The 14,674-nt window shown below is 46.2% G+C and overlaps 1 protein-coding gene across 3 annotated transcripts in view; it reads left to right on the top strand.

Moving 5' to 3' along the window:
- Positions 1-14,674, top strand: part of PDE3A (phosphodiesterase 3A) — a 276,633-nt gene that overhangs the window by 249,066 nt on the left and 12,893 nt on the right. For 2 of the 3 annotated variants that reach the window (XM_083401870.1, XM_083401871.1), the window contains 6 exons: positions 1,935-2,046; positions 3,342-3,455; positions 5,110-5,309; positions 6,642-6,845; positions 8,694-8,849; positions 9,928-10,168. In XM_083401870.1, the coding sequence (XP_083257996.1) occupies positions 1,935-2,046; positions 3,342-3,455; positions 5,110-5,309; positions 6,642-6,845; positions 8,694-8,849; positions 9,928-10,168 (1,027 nt within the window). Of the gene's footprint in view, positions 1-1,934; positions 2,047-3,341; positions 3,456-5,109; positions 5,310-6,641; positions 6,846-8,693; positions 9,226-9,387; positions 9,654-9,927; positions 10,169-14,674 lie in introns of those variants that run through there. The other variant, XR_014502600.1, reaches the window with a different exon arrangement.

The following is a 14,674-nucleotide window of genomic DNA, read 5'->3' on the forward strand; positions in this document are numbered from 1 at the left end:
TGGCTCTCATGGCCTACAACTCCCATGATTCCTAGCTAGCAAGACCCAGTGGACAAGGATGATGGGAACTGTAGTCTGAAAACATCTGGAGGGCCAAGTTTGAGGAAGCCTGCTTTAAACCACCATGGCTTCCCCCAAGAAGGAAGTTGTGGTTCCTTAAGGGTCCTGAGAGTTGTTAGGAGACCATCCCTTTCTCTTCTCAGAGTGGTTCAACCATCAGTCCAGGAAGCTGGATGGTCAGATCATGTGGGAATGTACAGGGAGGCAGGAGAAGATATATTCTTTTTTAATATCCTTCCTAACTTACACTAGCAAGTTCTATAATTTCGCCGAGTTTTAACATTCCCGTTTAAGCGCACAGCAGGTGCAAGCTTGTTTAAGCTTCTCACTATAGATTCCTGGTAAGAGCCATTATTTCCCTCTTAAAAAAATAAACATGCCACAATCTTATTTAAGATATATAAAAGTAGTTTACTCACAGTACCATCAGTTCATAGATGGATCCCTGAAGGCAGACTTAGTTACAGGTACATACATGTGAGTCTATCCCATATGAAGATAGTCTCTTTGCCCTCTGTTGGCTGAAAGCCAACAAGGCATCTCTGGCTAAAAAGCTACTGGTCCAACGACGAAGTCCAAAAGAGGGAGGGAGTGGCTGCGTGCTTTGTGCTTTTGTTACCTGCACAGGTAAGGTCACGCCCACCTCTAGTCACATGCAAAGGGAGTATGGCCCAGCCAGGAGGAAACAGGAAGTTTTCGACTGGCTGGTCCAAACATCCCCTTGCATGTCCACTCTAGGAAAACAAGGAATATTGTACTTGTCTGCTACTTCACATCCCTCAGTTCGTAGGGAACTGTGCCACTGTAACTCTGTGTGGGGAACAGGGGTCTCCTAAGAACTCTCAGCACCCTTAAGTGCAACACCCAGAATTCTTTGGGCGAAGCCATGGCTGCTTCAACTTGTTGGGATCATATGGGTACAGGGAGGAAGTGATGGCCACCGACTTGGGTGGCTTTAAAAGAGGAATGGGCAAATTTATGGAGGAGAAGGCTTATCAAATGGGTACTAGCTGTGACAGCTATGCTCTTCTTCCATGGATGAAAGCAGTAATGCTTCTGAATGCCAGTTGCTGGAAGCTGGAGGAGCGGGGGAGAAGGCTCCTGTGCTTGACTCCTGCTTGGCCATTGTGAGAATAGGATGCCGGACTGGGTGGGCCATTAATAATAATAATAATAATAATAATAATAATAATAATAATAGTAGTAGTTTATTATTTTTTCCCCACCCATCTGGCTGGGTTTCCCCAGCCAGATGGGCGGCTTCCAACAGAATATTAAAATACAATAACCTATTAAACATTAAAAGCTTCCCTAAACAAGGCTGCCTTCAGATGTCTTCTAAAAGTCTGGTAGTTGTTTTTCTCTTTGATATCTGGTGGGAGGGCGTTCCACAGGGCAGGTGCCACTACCGAGAAGGCCCTCTGTCTGGCTCCCTGTAACTTGGCTTCTCACAGCGAGGGAACTGCCAGAAGGCCCTCGGAGCTGAACCTCAGTGTCTGGGCAGAACAATGGGGGTGGAGATGCTCCTTCAAGTATACTGGGCTGAGGCCATTTAGGGCTTTAAAGGTCAGCACCAACACTTTGAATTGTGCTCGGAAACGTACTGGCCCTACCGGCTGGGGTTGGTGGAATTCAACAGCATCTGGCAGGTCGCAACTTCCTCACGCCTGCCTCACAGGATTGTGAGTTAGATTGTAGAGATGAGGTTAAAAATGAAGCTCTTGAAATGGCTAGAGTCCAAAACAGAGGAAGTGGCTTGCAGGCTATGATGGAAAGCATTCCACAGAGGCCTTTGGAGTTGTTGTAGGAGGCCATATTGTGGAGCTTTGTGGATTCTTCCATACCAAGCTCTATGTTTTGCTCTGTTTTTCCAGGTGTCCTACAGGCTCTTTGAGGATATGGGGCTATTTGAAACCTTCAAAATACCCATGAGAGAGTTTATGAACTACTTCCATGCTTTGGAGTGTGGATACCGAGAGATACCTTGTAAGTATGACAGCAAGAGTGCGATACTCGCTGATTCCTGTTTTTTCCGTAATTAACCTTCTTTCAAGGCTGAGAGTGCCTAAGGCACAGCACAACCCCCCAAAGTTAAATAATTTGAATCCAGAGCACATCCGATAAAAATGCCACAGAAACCTATAAAACTCAGCTAAGTCCTGCTTAGAGTAGACCCACTGATATTTCTGTTAGTCGTGCCCACTAACTTCAGTGAATCTGCTTTGAACAGTGTTGTGTACAGCCCCAAATCCATAATTCACACAGTAAAACTTCCACAGTGCGGTTTACATGTCTACTCAGAAGCAAGTCCCATTGAGTTCACTGGACTTGCAGAGATGTAAGGTGGCAGTGATTTCCATTCTGTCTTCTTGTTGCTGCATTATTCATCTCGCCACCCACTATGGCCAGAACTAACCTAATTAAATACGTAATGAATTTCAGTGCATTTTCATTGGAAGGGACATGTTTAAAAAATGCATCTATTCCCCAGACCTGGGGTCTCCCACCCATTCTCATGCACAAGGCTTTCTAAATTATACAGAATAATGAATGAAACTTCACTTTACGATTGGGGATCGGGGTTAATGGTGTGGTAGCCCATTTGTAGACAATACCGAAGTAGAGTACAAACCAAAACAGATCAGAAACAATAGCAGATGTCATTCTGCCTGCCCTTAACCACTGCCCACTCAATTCTACCATCTTTTCATGTATTACTGAAATGAGCAGTGGTGTATAACTCACTTTGAGACAGGGAAGATTAGACACCAAGAGGACAATAAATTTAGAAATGAATGGGTTAACTTTACAGAATGTATGAAGGAGCATTGTGAACGTTGAAAAACGTTAGCAGGTTTGGATTGGCACTTGTAATATAATTTGATAAAGGGTATTGAAAAAGGAGGTTTAATAGATTGGATAAAAGTATTTAGTCACAGAAAAGAGAGGAGACAGTTATTGGAAACCAGGGAGAGGAGTGGGGGGAAGTCCGGGGGTCGGAAGAACCCCTATAAAGATATTGAATTTGTTATTGATTAATGCAAATAATACTTTGTGTGTGTGTGTGTGTGTGTGTGTATCACTTTGAGAAGGTTGGAAACACCTGTAATTTTATCATAGCAAATGAATATGCCTATCCACCTTCAGCACTTTCCTTAGCTCAGCAGTTGACCTTAGTTCCTGCGAGAGATTTGAGCCACGAGCAGGGAATTGATTCTCTCTGTCCAACAGATGGTGCTGTTGACCCCCCCAGCAGAAGTAATCTGCCTGTGTCTTAACAGATCACAACAGGATCCATGCCACTGATGTTCTCCACGCTGTTTGGTATCTTTCAACGCAGCCTATACCAGGACTCTCAACTGTGATTAATGACCATGGGTCAGCAAGCGATTCAGGTAATTCTATTAGCGTGCGATTTTGGGGAGCCCTTAAGCTGGTTTCTTGGCCCAGTGTCTATTTCTGCAGGAAATTGGACATGTTTACCAGATGCGTGTAGAAGAAGCACATAGAAGAGGCTAGTGTTGGCCACTAACTTGGATGGCATTAATAGAGAACTAAACAAATTTCATTTTTCATTTCACTTTCCATTTGTATACCGCCTTTCTGTATTGCTATACACAGGGCGATTTACAAGCTGAAGAAACAACAAAAAAGACAGCAAAGATTGCACAACTAATGACAATCTGACAAAATTCATAATAAAAACATAACTTTAAACAACTTATAGCAAGTAAAGCAATTTTCAATAATCCATTAGAATATGATAGTAAACAGTAAAATTAAATATCAGCAAATAATAATTAAACACTTTCACTTAAGAATTACAATAAAGAATTACTAAACTATAATCGATAAAAATAACGACAATGCATAAAATACCACAATACATACAAAACCATGTAGGATCAAATTGAGAAACAAGGACACACAACTTATAAAATTATCTTTTAAAATATCCCTGAACTCATGGAGGATAAGTTTATCAGAGGCTACTAGTTCTGCCTCCCTAGTCACTTCTTGTGTAGTGGAATAACCAGACAAGACAGCAGCATATCGAGTTTTGGGTTCAAATAGGCCACAACTTTGTTGGTTACAGATGGGAAGGGTTTGTCATAGGCATTGGGTGAACCCATTTAATTACCTCCAGCCCATCTGCTGGAGGTGTATCTAAGGGTAAACCACACCATAGGGGGGCTATGACCTATATAAAATAAGGGTATCCCCCAAGGGGTTTCCGCTGGAGTTCTATGGCCCTAGCCTCCGTCTGGGCATTGGACAGAAGCAACTCCTCATGGAGCCCTTTAATGGGATATCTTTAACCAGGGAGGGTCAGGCAGAGGCTACAACCTCCTCTCAAACCAAGACTAAGGCCTACCCAGTGCATAACCACCAACTGAGCCAACCAAGGCTTTCAACCACCCAACCTCTCATGCCCCCAACCAACCCCTTATGCCCTCAAAAACCGAGGAGGAGTGATGAGCCGGTCTCAGTTTATTCCCTTGGAGGTGGACCCAAGCGATGTCTGCGTTTGCAGGTGCCCAGAGTTCTCAGTTGCTGGTGCTGCTTTTTGGGTGTGGGTACCTAAACATTCCACCTAAACATTAGGAAGAACTTTAGGAAGAACATTAGGAAGATTCCACCTAAACATTAGGAAGAACTTCCTGACAGTAAGAGCTGTTCGGCAGTGGAATTTGCTGCCAGGGAGTGTGGTGGAGTCTCCTTCTTTGGAGGTCTTTAAGCAGAGGCTTGACAACCATATGTCAGGAGTGCTCTGGTGGTGTTTCCTGCTTGGCAGGGGGTTGGACTCGATGGCCCTTGTGGTCTCTTCCAACTCTATGATTCTATGATTCTACTGAAGTAGTAGATTTGCAGCTGTGATATATATATATTTTTAGGATACAGTGGTATAGAATTTTTTAAAAAAACAAAACAAATGAGCAATGGATACGAAACTGATCCAGGTTAAGCATGGCAACTGGGCACAAAACCGAACCGGGTTGTCCCTGTTCTTCACAACAAACTCAGCAAATGTCCTGGTTTTCTCCTCAGATTCAGATAGCGGGATCACTCACGGCCACCTGGGCTACGTCTTGTCGAAAACATACACACCAACAGACGATGGCCATGGATGCTTGGCGGGCAACATCCCTGCCCTCGAATTGATGGCCCTTTATGTAGCTGCTGCCATGCATGATTATGATCACCCGGGGAGAACCAATGCCTTCTTGGTTGCCACCAGCGCTCCTCAGGTAAGGATGGCTGAGATTGACCCTGACTTGAGTCCATAGAATTGACGCTTTGACAGAATTCTCGTAAGAGTGAATCTCAAGTCACCACTGAGCCCTTGTACAAGCCACAGCTTGTCCACACACGTCAAGGCCAGCCAGTGCTGGTTCAAACAAGCCGAAACCAGTTCTATCCTGCAACACACTCCGCTTTAGGATACATTTTTAAATGAAAAACCTTCTCAGATACTTTTTAATTGAATTACTTTTTTAAAAAAAATGCCTCAAGTAACATATTATTGCTTGATTTCTTGTTTATTCTCATATATTTTGCAACACCTATTTATCCTAAATAGAACCCACTAAGGCAGACATGCATGCACAATTTTTTTAATGTATCTCGTTGAGATCCCAAGATGAAATTTTGCAGGGAGCTCTTAGTAATATGAAATAATCAATATATATTTTGGAATTTTTTAAATCATAATGGTTTTTGTAAAATCACTTTTTAAAATTTTGTAACTTAACTTTAAAATTTAAAGTAAGTCCATCATGTGCCATATTGCATTAAAGCAGGGGTCGGCAAACATTTCCGCCAGTGCGCCAGATCGCCCGTGCTCACACGTGCACCCGTGTGCATGCGCACACTCCCGCTGCTCTTTGCCCGCTGGCTTTTGGAGCCATGGTGGGGGAGGGGGAGGCGTCTGCGGCTTCCAATTGGCTGCAGGAGCCGTGGCTGCATCCCAGAAGTCAGTCCCCGCACAGAGCTAAACAGTGCACCTGTTTAGCTCTGGCTCCTGCAGCCAATTGGAAGCCACAGACAAGGGCCGGGGGCCAGTTTAACGACCCCCTCGGGTCATATCCGGCCCGCGGGCTGTAGTTTGCCGACCCCTGCATTAAAGCCCATGAAGTTCTAAAGGGATTGGTATTTTTTGTTTTGAAATACCTCAATTATCACTTGATATGGAATGACCCGTCACTAATCAATCAGGGGCATTTTCTAAGGGGACGCCCATTGCCTGTGTGTGAATGTGTGTTTGTTCCCTCTCGCTCATGTGTAGAGAGACATCGTTAACATTGTTTGCATTTTTGCCCCACCCACTTCCTCTCCTTTGCCTCTGACCCTACCCCTTTGACCCTGAGGCGGTTGGCAGTGTACAAACCCATCCTTCAGGTTGAAAGAGGTTGTCCGTCCCTTCACAAGGCCTAGTTAAATACCAGGAGCTGGAGGGGATCTAAGCAGAGTCTCCAGAACTTGGATAGACCCTCAGTGCTGTATGTGGCCCTTTATGCCTCTCAGGGACTAGTAGAAATAAAATAAATTATGCCAAACTGTCTATCCTTCTCTCCATTTAGGCTGTTCTGTATAATGACCGTTCTGTTTTGGAAAACCATCATGCGGCGGCTGCGTGGAATCTCTTCATGTCCAGGCCAGAATATAACTTCTTAGTCAACCTCGATCACGTGGAGTTCAAGCACTTTCGGTTCCTTGTCATTGAGGCAATCTTGGCCACTGATCTGAAGAAGCACTTTGACTTTGTAGCAAAGTTCAATGCCAAGGTAAACTTGATTCCATGTATGTCCTTTGCGCTCAAACCTTTGTATATCCAAGTTGGCTGGGGGAAAGGTAATGGTTTTATCATCCTAATGTTTTGCAAGGATTGTGCCCCAGGAACAATATCATGTGGTTCTGGGACTTGAATCAACAAAAGGTGATTTCCATTATTCAGTTAGAAGTTATGCTGCTCAAATCTCATGTAAATTCCCATTTCCACTCACTGCAGCCTGAAATGAAATTGGGGGCGCCCAATTGTTTTGGCCGTAAGACAAAGAAGTGTTTTGACCACCCCTGACTCTTACAGATACAGCAGGCAAAGCGTTACATGGATACAGTGCACTGTCATTCAAGTCCCAGCACTTTGATGGGTAGAGAGTGAGCTTCAGGTACCAACAGATGATATTTTCCCAGCAAACTGGCATTAATACCAAACTGTGGGTTAAACCACAGAGCCTAGGACTTGCCGATCAGAAGGTCAGCGGTTCGAATCCCCACGACGGGGTGAGCTCCCGTTGCTCAATCCCTGCTCCTGCCAACCTAGAAGTTTGAAAGCACGTCAAAGTGCAAGTAAATAAATAGGTACCGCTCTGGCGGGAAGGTAAACGGTGTTTCCGTGTGCTGCTCTGGTTCGCCAGAAGCGGCTTAGTCATGTTGGCTACATGACCCGGAAACTGTACGCCAGCTCCCTCGGCCTATGGACCGAGATGAGCGCCGCAACCCCAGAGTCGGCCATGACTGGACCTAACGGTCAGGGGTCCCTTTACCTTTACCTTACTTGGCATTAGATTTTAGATCCGCTATAGCAACTCAGATTGGAAATCAGCAACAACAAAGAAGGCTGTGCATTTCTAGCACATAGGGAATGTCCCCAAACTGCCAGCTGGTTGGGACCAAGGATGCATGGCCTGCCTGCAAAATGGCAGATTTCGAATCTGCATGGACAGGAGTTGACAACATATCACATCTCCTTTTGTCTTAGCAAATATCCACCCCCACCCCAGGTTCACAATATAGTCGTACCTTGGAAGTTGAACGGAATCTGTTCCGGAAGTCCAAAGTGTGGCTTCTGATTGGCTGCAGGAAGCTCCTGTAGCCACTCGGAAGCTGCGGAAGCCATGCCAAACATTCGGCTTCCGAACATCATTTGAAAACCGGAACACTCACTTCCGGAGTTCAATCATTTGGGAGCCGATTTGTTCGGGAGCCAAGGCGTTTTAGATCCAAGGTACGACTGTATAGGAGAGTTTCTTGTTCCTGCTCTTTTCCTGATCTCACAGTCTTGGTCTCTCCTAAATTGAGCCCAGCTCCTCAAACACACCCATATTTCCCTGGATGCCAGGATTGGGCATTCAGCCTCCCCTCCATTCGGAACAGAGGAGAGTCCAAGGAGCAGCAGTTCCTGATGTGGGTGCTATTTTCCCATTTCCTGGGGTAGGTAGGGGGCACGCTTGCGCCGTTTTGCAGTCCTGTCTCTCTTTCTGCTTTCTGCTCTTTGGTGTTCTGCCACTCCCCCATGGCAGTCCTTCTGTGGCAGGCACCCATGGCTGACACGTTCTCAAAATTCCAGACATGCCCACTGACTCAAAATGTTTGCCAGGCCTTGGGTGGATTGGAGCCAGAGCCTCAGTCAAATATTCTGGTGAGGACAGACACTGCTTGATTTGCTTAACTTAAGCTCTATAAGTATATGTGTGTAATGGGAATATAATTTCTGTAAAGCAAATATAAACGATACGTCAGCTGCCACCCCCGACAGTGCTGTTCTGTGCAGCTGATATCGCATCCTCGTTTACGTTATGTGTGGCTGCGACGGTATCGCACCGCTCACCTTAGTCACATCTGTCTGTCAGGTCAATGATGACGTTGGCATTGATTGGACGAACGAGAACGACCGCTTGCTGGTTTGCCAGATGTGCATCAAGCTGGCGGACATCAATGGGCCTGCGAAATGCAAAGAATTGCATCTGCAGTGGACGGAGGGCATTGTCAACGAATTTTACGAACAGGTAACTAGCCTTACGTTGTTGCTGGAAGGAGGAAGGGGACACACAAACCTCTAGGGTATGGGGTTAGGACAGTGGCTCTCAAAGGTTGTGGCGCATCACCCTGGTGTGGTAGGAGAGGGTGGCAAGCATGACGGGAAGATTCAAGGACAATGAAACATTTGAACATTTCAGTGTATTGTGGGTGTATAGCCAGAAACTATATGTATGCATGCCTCTCTTCAAGAGCATTGCCTATTCTTCTACAGTTCTCCACAAATCATGGTTGTGAACAGGAATATTCAACTCTGACAAATACGAAAGATCAGAAAAGAGAAAGCCTTCTTTGTGTTGATGAGGAGATGAGAGTTGGTTTGTCTCATATTAGACCTAATATAAAGCCACTTCCGAGCTAGGGAGGAGGTGGGGTTGCGGGCTTCACGCCCCTCCCCCACCCTCGCAGGGGTTGGCTTCAGCCCCCGCGATACCAGGGAATCCTCGGACGCATCATCCTCAGGCCAGCCAATCGGCTGGCCTGGGGGCGTGGCCTCACTGCATTTAGGTCTGGCACAGCCGAGGGTCTCCCTCTTTTCCGCGCTTGTAGACATACTTAAGGTACATATGTAAGAGGCTTGCTTATAATTATATTTTGGGAATGGTTTGTGTTCTTATGACATCCTGTGATTGTATTAGTTGTGTTTTGTGTTATAAATCAAGCACTGCTGGGAGTTGTTTTCCAATGTGTTTATCTACTTTTTTAAATGGTGTTGCATGAGCAAATTTTTTATTCCATAATTGTGGCCCAGAGAAAAAAGTTTGAGAACCACTGGGTTAGAGTTCGGGTTGAATTTAGCTCTGAATTACACTGCTTTTCTCTGCAGTTTGTTGGCTTTGGATAGGCACATGATCAAGCTCCCTGATAACTCCCTGCAGGTTGTTATTGTTGTTGTTTTTGAGGAGGGAGTCAAAAATGCACCAGGTCTCTGTCCTCACTTTGTTGGACTCACCTGGTGAGAGTCAAGACGGCAATGGGAGACCCAATGTGCACTTCTGTTCTAAGGGATCAAGACAGCATTATAACAGACTTTCTCCTTTTTCTAAGGGTGACGAGGAAGCCAGCTTAGGCCTCCCCATCAGCCCTTTTATGGATCGTGCCGCCCCTCAGCTTGCAAACCTCCAGGAATCCTTCATCTCTCACATTGTGGGACCGCTGTGCAATTCCTATGACTCAGCAGGGCTGATGCCAGGGAAGTGGGTTGAAGATAACGATGAGTCGGGCGATACTGATGAACAGGAGGAGGAAGATGCGGCAGACATGGACACCTATGAAAACCCCGAGTCAAGTAAGTTTGTTATTTCTGTGTGGGCTCGCTCCCGCAGACTCAACACCTTGGGTTTTAACCCTTCCCTCTTAGCCTGCCATGTAGTGTTCCTAGTTAAAAGTCCACTCATTCCCAAAGCTGCTATTTGCCCTAGGGGAAAATAAGCAACTTCAGTTGGTCATTTTAACTGGGACAATGGTACAAAGGAAGAGGTTTTTTAAAACCCTCTTCCACAGTAACATACCGTCCCATAAGGCGCACCTAGTTTTTTGGGGGGGGGGATAAAGGGGGGGAAATTATTATTTTTTTCCCCAGGTGCGGGGGAAGCTCGGGCTTCCCCCGAACCCAGCCCTCAAACAGGCAGCTCTCTGCAAGCCGTGGGAGCCCAGCGCTGGCTCCCGCTGCTTCCTGAGAGGTCGGCGAAGCCTGGACACGCTGAGCTCAGTGCGGGCAGGCTTCAGCATGCAGGCAACTCTCTGCAAGTAGTGGGAGCGCTCCCGCTGCTTGCGGAGAGGTTCGCAAAGCCTGGACGCACTGAGCTCAGCGAGCGCAGGCTTCAGCATGCAGGCAACTCTCCGCAAGCAGCGGGAGAGGTGCGTGAAGCCTGCATTCGCCCCATAGGACGCACACACATTTCCCCTTCATTTTTGGAGGGGAAAAAGTGCGTCCTATAGGGCGAAAAATACGGTACCATATGGATGGCAGTCCTACTGTGGCTGTGAAGACCCCTCTTCCCCTGCATTCGAGGCCAGATGAGCTTGTACACCTGGGTCGAGGGAAGCCACAGCTGCTGGGGAAATCCTTCACTTGCTGCACTGGGCAATCACATACATACATACATACATACATACATTTGTATGCCACCTTTCCACAGTTCAAACCATGCTGAAGGCAGCTTACAACAAGAGTATATATATTGATTAAAATGGATTCAAATAAACTTAAAAACAAGATTAAAATACAACATTAAAATGCAGCCTCATTTCAGTAGAAACGCAAATCAAAAACTTTTTGGGGATGAAAATGTCAAATCTTCACCAAGACCAACTATCCAGACTGGTCCTACGTGGGCCAGAAAAAAGCCAGGGAAGTCCCCAAATAGGAGTTCCATCATAGAAGGAGAAAGGAAAGAGGAAAGAGGGGAAGGGGATCAAGTTGATTCCAAGCCAAAGGCCAGGTGGACGTAACAAAAGTAGTCATCAACAATAAACAAAATATCAAAAAAGTACACAACCAAACTGGACAATTTCCACCTAAATCGCAAGATCTAAAATGAAGATATAAAAAAGAAACAGCAACAACAATAGGGAGCAGGTCCTATTATTCCTACTAAGTTTGTATGCCACCCTTCACCCCAGGATCACAGCACTGTTCACAACATAAAAATACAAAACGAGAACACAAAATATATAATAAAGCAACACCCCCCCCCCCAGTCTTCCAGGACTCACAACCAATCACAGGACTGGACTCCATGCAAACAGAAGTGGTTGGCATGGCAATATTGCTCATTGTGCTTCCCAACCCTGCCTGTTACCAAGAGTGGAAGGGGCAGATCACAGGGAGCAAGGCAGGACAGTGGAACCAAGCCAACGCTCTTGCCTCTGTCCCAGCTCCATGTTGAGTTTCCTGCTGCTCGCACTTCCCCCTCTGCCTCTCAATAACCAGCAGCGATGCTCAGTGTTGGGAAGCTCATTGAGCAACAATGCGCTGCCCCACCAAATGCTACGTATGAAGAGCTGTGTTTGGGGAGATGTGCATAGCTGCTTCAGTCCAGTGTGCATTATGAAGTGCTTCTGATGGGGAAGAACGAATCTGTCGCCTTCATAGTCTCTCTGTTTCCATTTTTCAGACCTTGAAGTCAGTTCTCCCTGTTTCCACATCAGTTTATGGGGATTTAAAAAAGAGAGAAAAGTTCTCATGAAAATTCATCAGGATTTTAGTGCAAATTTCTTCTAATACAGTGGTACCTTGGGTTACATACGCTTCAGGTTGCATACACTTCAGGTTACAGACTCCGCTAACCCAGAAATAGTACCTCGGGTTAAGAACTTTGCTTCAGGATGAGAACAGAAACCGTGCAACAGCAGCACGGCGGCAGCAGGAGGCCCCATTAGCTAAAGTGGTGCTTCAGGTTAAGAACGGACCTCCGGAAATTAAGTACATAACCAGAGGTACCACTGTATACACGTTTCTTTTGCACAGTTTTCCCTAACATGCACAATTTTACAAATGCATTTTATTGGTTATTTCCACTAATACGTGCAGAAATGCACATTTTGCCCAATAACATGTATTTTTGTACACATTATTTTGCTACAAAAATGCACTGCAAAATCCGGAGACGTGCAAATTTTGAAGGATTAGAGCTGTGTTTCAGTTCGTGTATTGTTTCAGAAAGTGTGAATTAGGTAGGTTCACCTTTAAATGCAAACTGAATCACATTTCTACCACTTTCCTAGCATCTACGCCATACACTTGTTGGGCAGAGACTGAACCTTGCCCCCCCCCCCCTTTTTCTAGTTTGTATTTTATTTTCCTGTTCTCTTCACATTTCATGAGTCCTCCCTAGAGGTTCTCCTTTTACTGCTTTTCAGTATCCCAAAAAGGATAAGCTGTGCAAAGGAGGACATATTTTCTGGTCCCTGCCTACCCGTCAGACAATTACAGTGGTACCTCGCAAGACGAAAAGAATCCGTTCCGCGAGTCTCTTCGTCTTGCGGTTTTTTTCGTCTTGCGAAGCAAGCCCATTAGCGGATTAGCGCTATTAGCGGTTTAGCGGCTATTAGCGGCTATTAAAGGCTTAAGGGATTAGCGGATTAGCTGCTAAAAGGCTATTAGCGGCTATTAAAGGTTTAAGGGATTAGCTGCTAAAAGGCTATTAGTGGCTTAGATCAGCTGTTAAGCGGCTTTGCGAACAGCTGTTAAGCGGCTTAGGGGCTTGGGGAAAAGGGGGGGAGGGGGGAAAACCCAGGAATCGCAAGACATTTTCGTCTTGCGAAGCAAGCCCATAGCAAATTCGTTTTGCGAAGCACCTCCAAAACGGAAAACCCTTTCGTCTAGCGGGTTTTCCGTCTTGCGAGGCATTCGTCTTGCGGGGCACCACTGTACTTGGGCAAACATTCATGGCTTATGACTCTTATGCCTTCTCTCTTTGTGACAACATAGTGCCAGATGGCACTTTCTCCTTAGTACATGGGAAACGTTGGCCTAGAATCTCTTCCATCTTCTTCCAAGTTCAGTCGGGCATGCCACCAACAAAAGCTCTCAGTGGGTCTACTAATTCCTCTTACTGTATGGCTCATGGGTACAAAAAGAACAAAATTCTTAGTTTTCAGATACCTGGAATTATCAAGGTGGGCTAGGAGAAAGAGTGGGGTTTTTAAGAAGGGAAATAGCTGAGCCATTGCGTGAGAGCATGATGCTGCCCCAAACAGTGTTAAAAACTGAGGTACGAAAGCTAGGAGCTACGTGGAACCTTAAACCTTGGTTATGGGTGCAACAACGGAATGTCTAGGCTTGCTTTCTTATAACGAGAATACAAAACTGAAAATGAGTGAACTGCAGCTAAAATGTTATGTTCAGTTCTCACTGCCCAACCCCCTAATATTCTTAAGAGGGTCTCTTCTCCAGTCTTCAGAGAGTAGCTGGAAGTGGGAAGGTAGAAAAGGGTCCTCCTTTACTTCCACTCACGCGGGTGGCGCTGTGGGTTAAAGCCTCAGCGCCTAGGACTTGCCAATCGAAAGGTCGGCAGTTCGAATCCCCGCGGCGGGGTGCACTCCCGTCGTTCGGTCCCAGCGCCTGCCAACCTAGCAGTACGAAAGCACCTTCGGGTGCAAGTAGATAAATAGGGACCGCTTACCAGCGGGAAGGTAAACGGCGTTCCGTGTGCTGCGCTGGCTTGCCAGATGCAGCTTGTCACGCTGGCCACATGACCCGGAAGTGTCTGCGGACAGCGCTGGCTCCCGGCCTATAGAGTGAGATGAGCGCACAACCCTAGAGTCTGGCAAGACTGGCCCGTACGGGCAGGGGGTACCTTACTTCCACTCTGAAGTTTTAATCTGAAATCTTAGGCGCAGTACTGCGCCCAGAGCTCAGAAACTGCTCGCGCTAATGAAATTCCCTGTCACAAAATGCACCTGGGGGTTGGGCTGGGCAGAGGAGGAATGGTGGAGACCACCTTCCCATCCTGACCCTTCCAGGGGGGAGGAAGAGGAAGACAGTATTGATTTACAACAGGGGTTTGCCGGAGCTGACAGCTCAGAGGCAGATGAAAGGAAAAGTTGGGAAATAATGGGAGCTGGCTGACACGTCACAAGAAAGCATTCCAGACCCTCCATCTCCCAGAACCCAGCAAGCCTCAAAAGTAGGAGAGCAAAGAGCTCAAAGACAGAGGGCACTTAGCAGCACCTGTAGAAGAGGTGGTGATGATGATGAATGAGGAAGTGGGAGAGACAGGGTGGAGATTCACTCGGGACGACACCATTATCCAAGAGGCTGTTTTCTATAGCCTCTCTCTGTAATGTC

The sequence above is a fragment of the Podarcis tiliguerta genome, assembly GCF_965153285.1.
Source record: "Podarcis tiliguerta genome assembly, chromosome: 10".
NCBI classification, from domain to species: domain Eukaryota; kingdom Metazoa; phylum Chordata; class Lepidosauria; order Squamata; family Lacertidae; genus Podarcis; species Podarcis tiliguerta.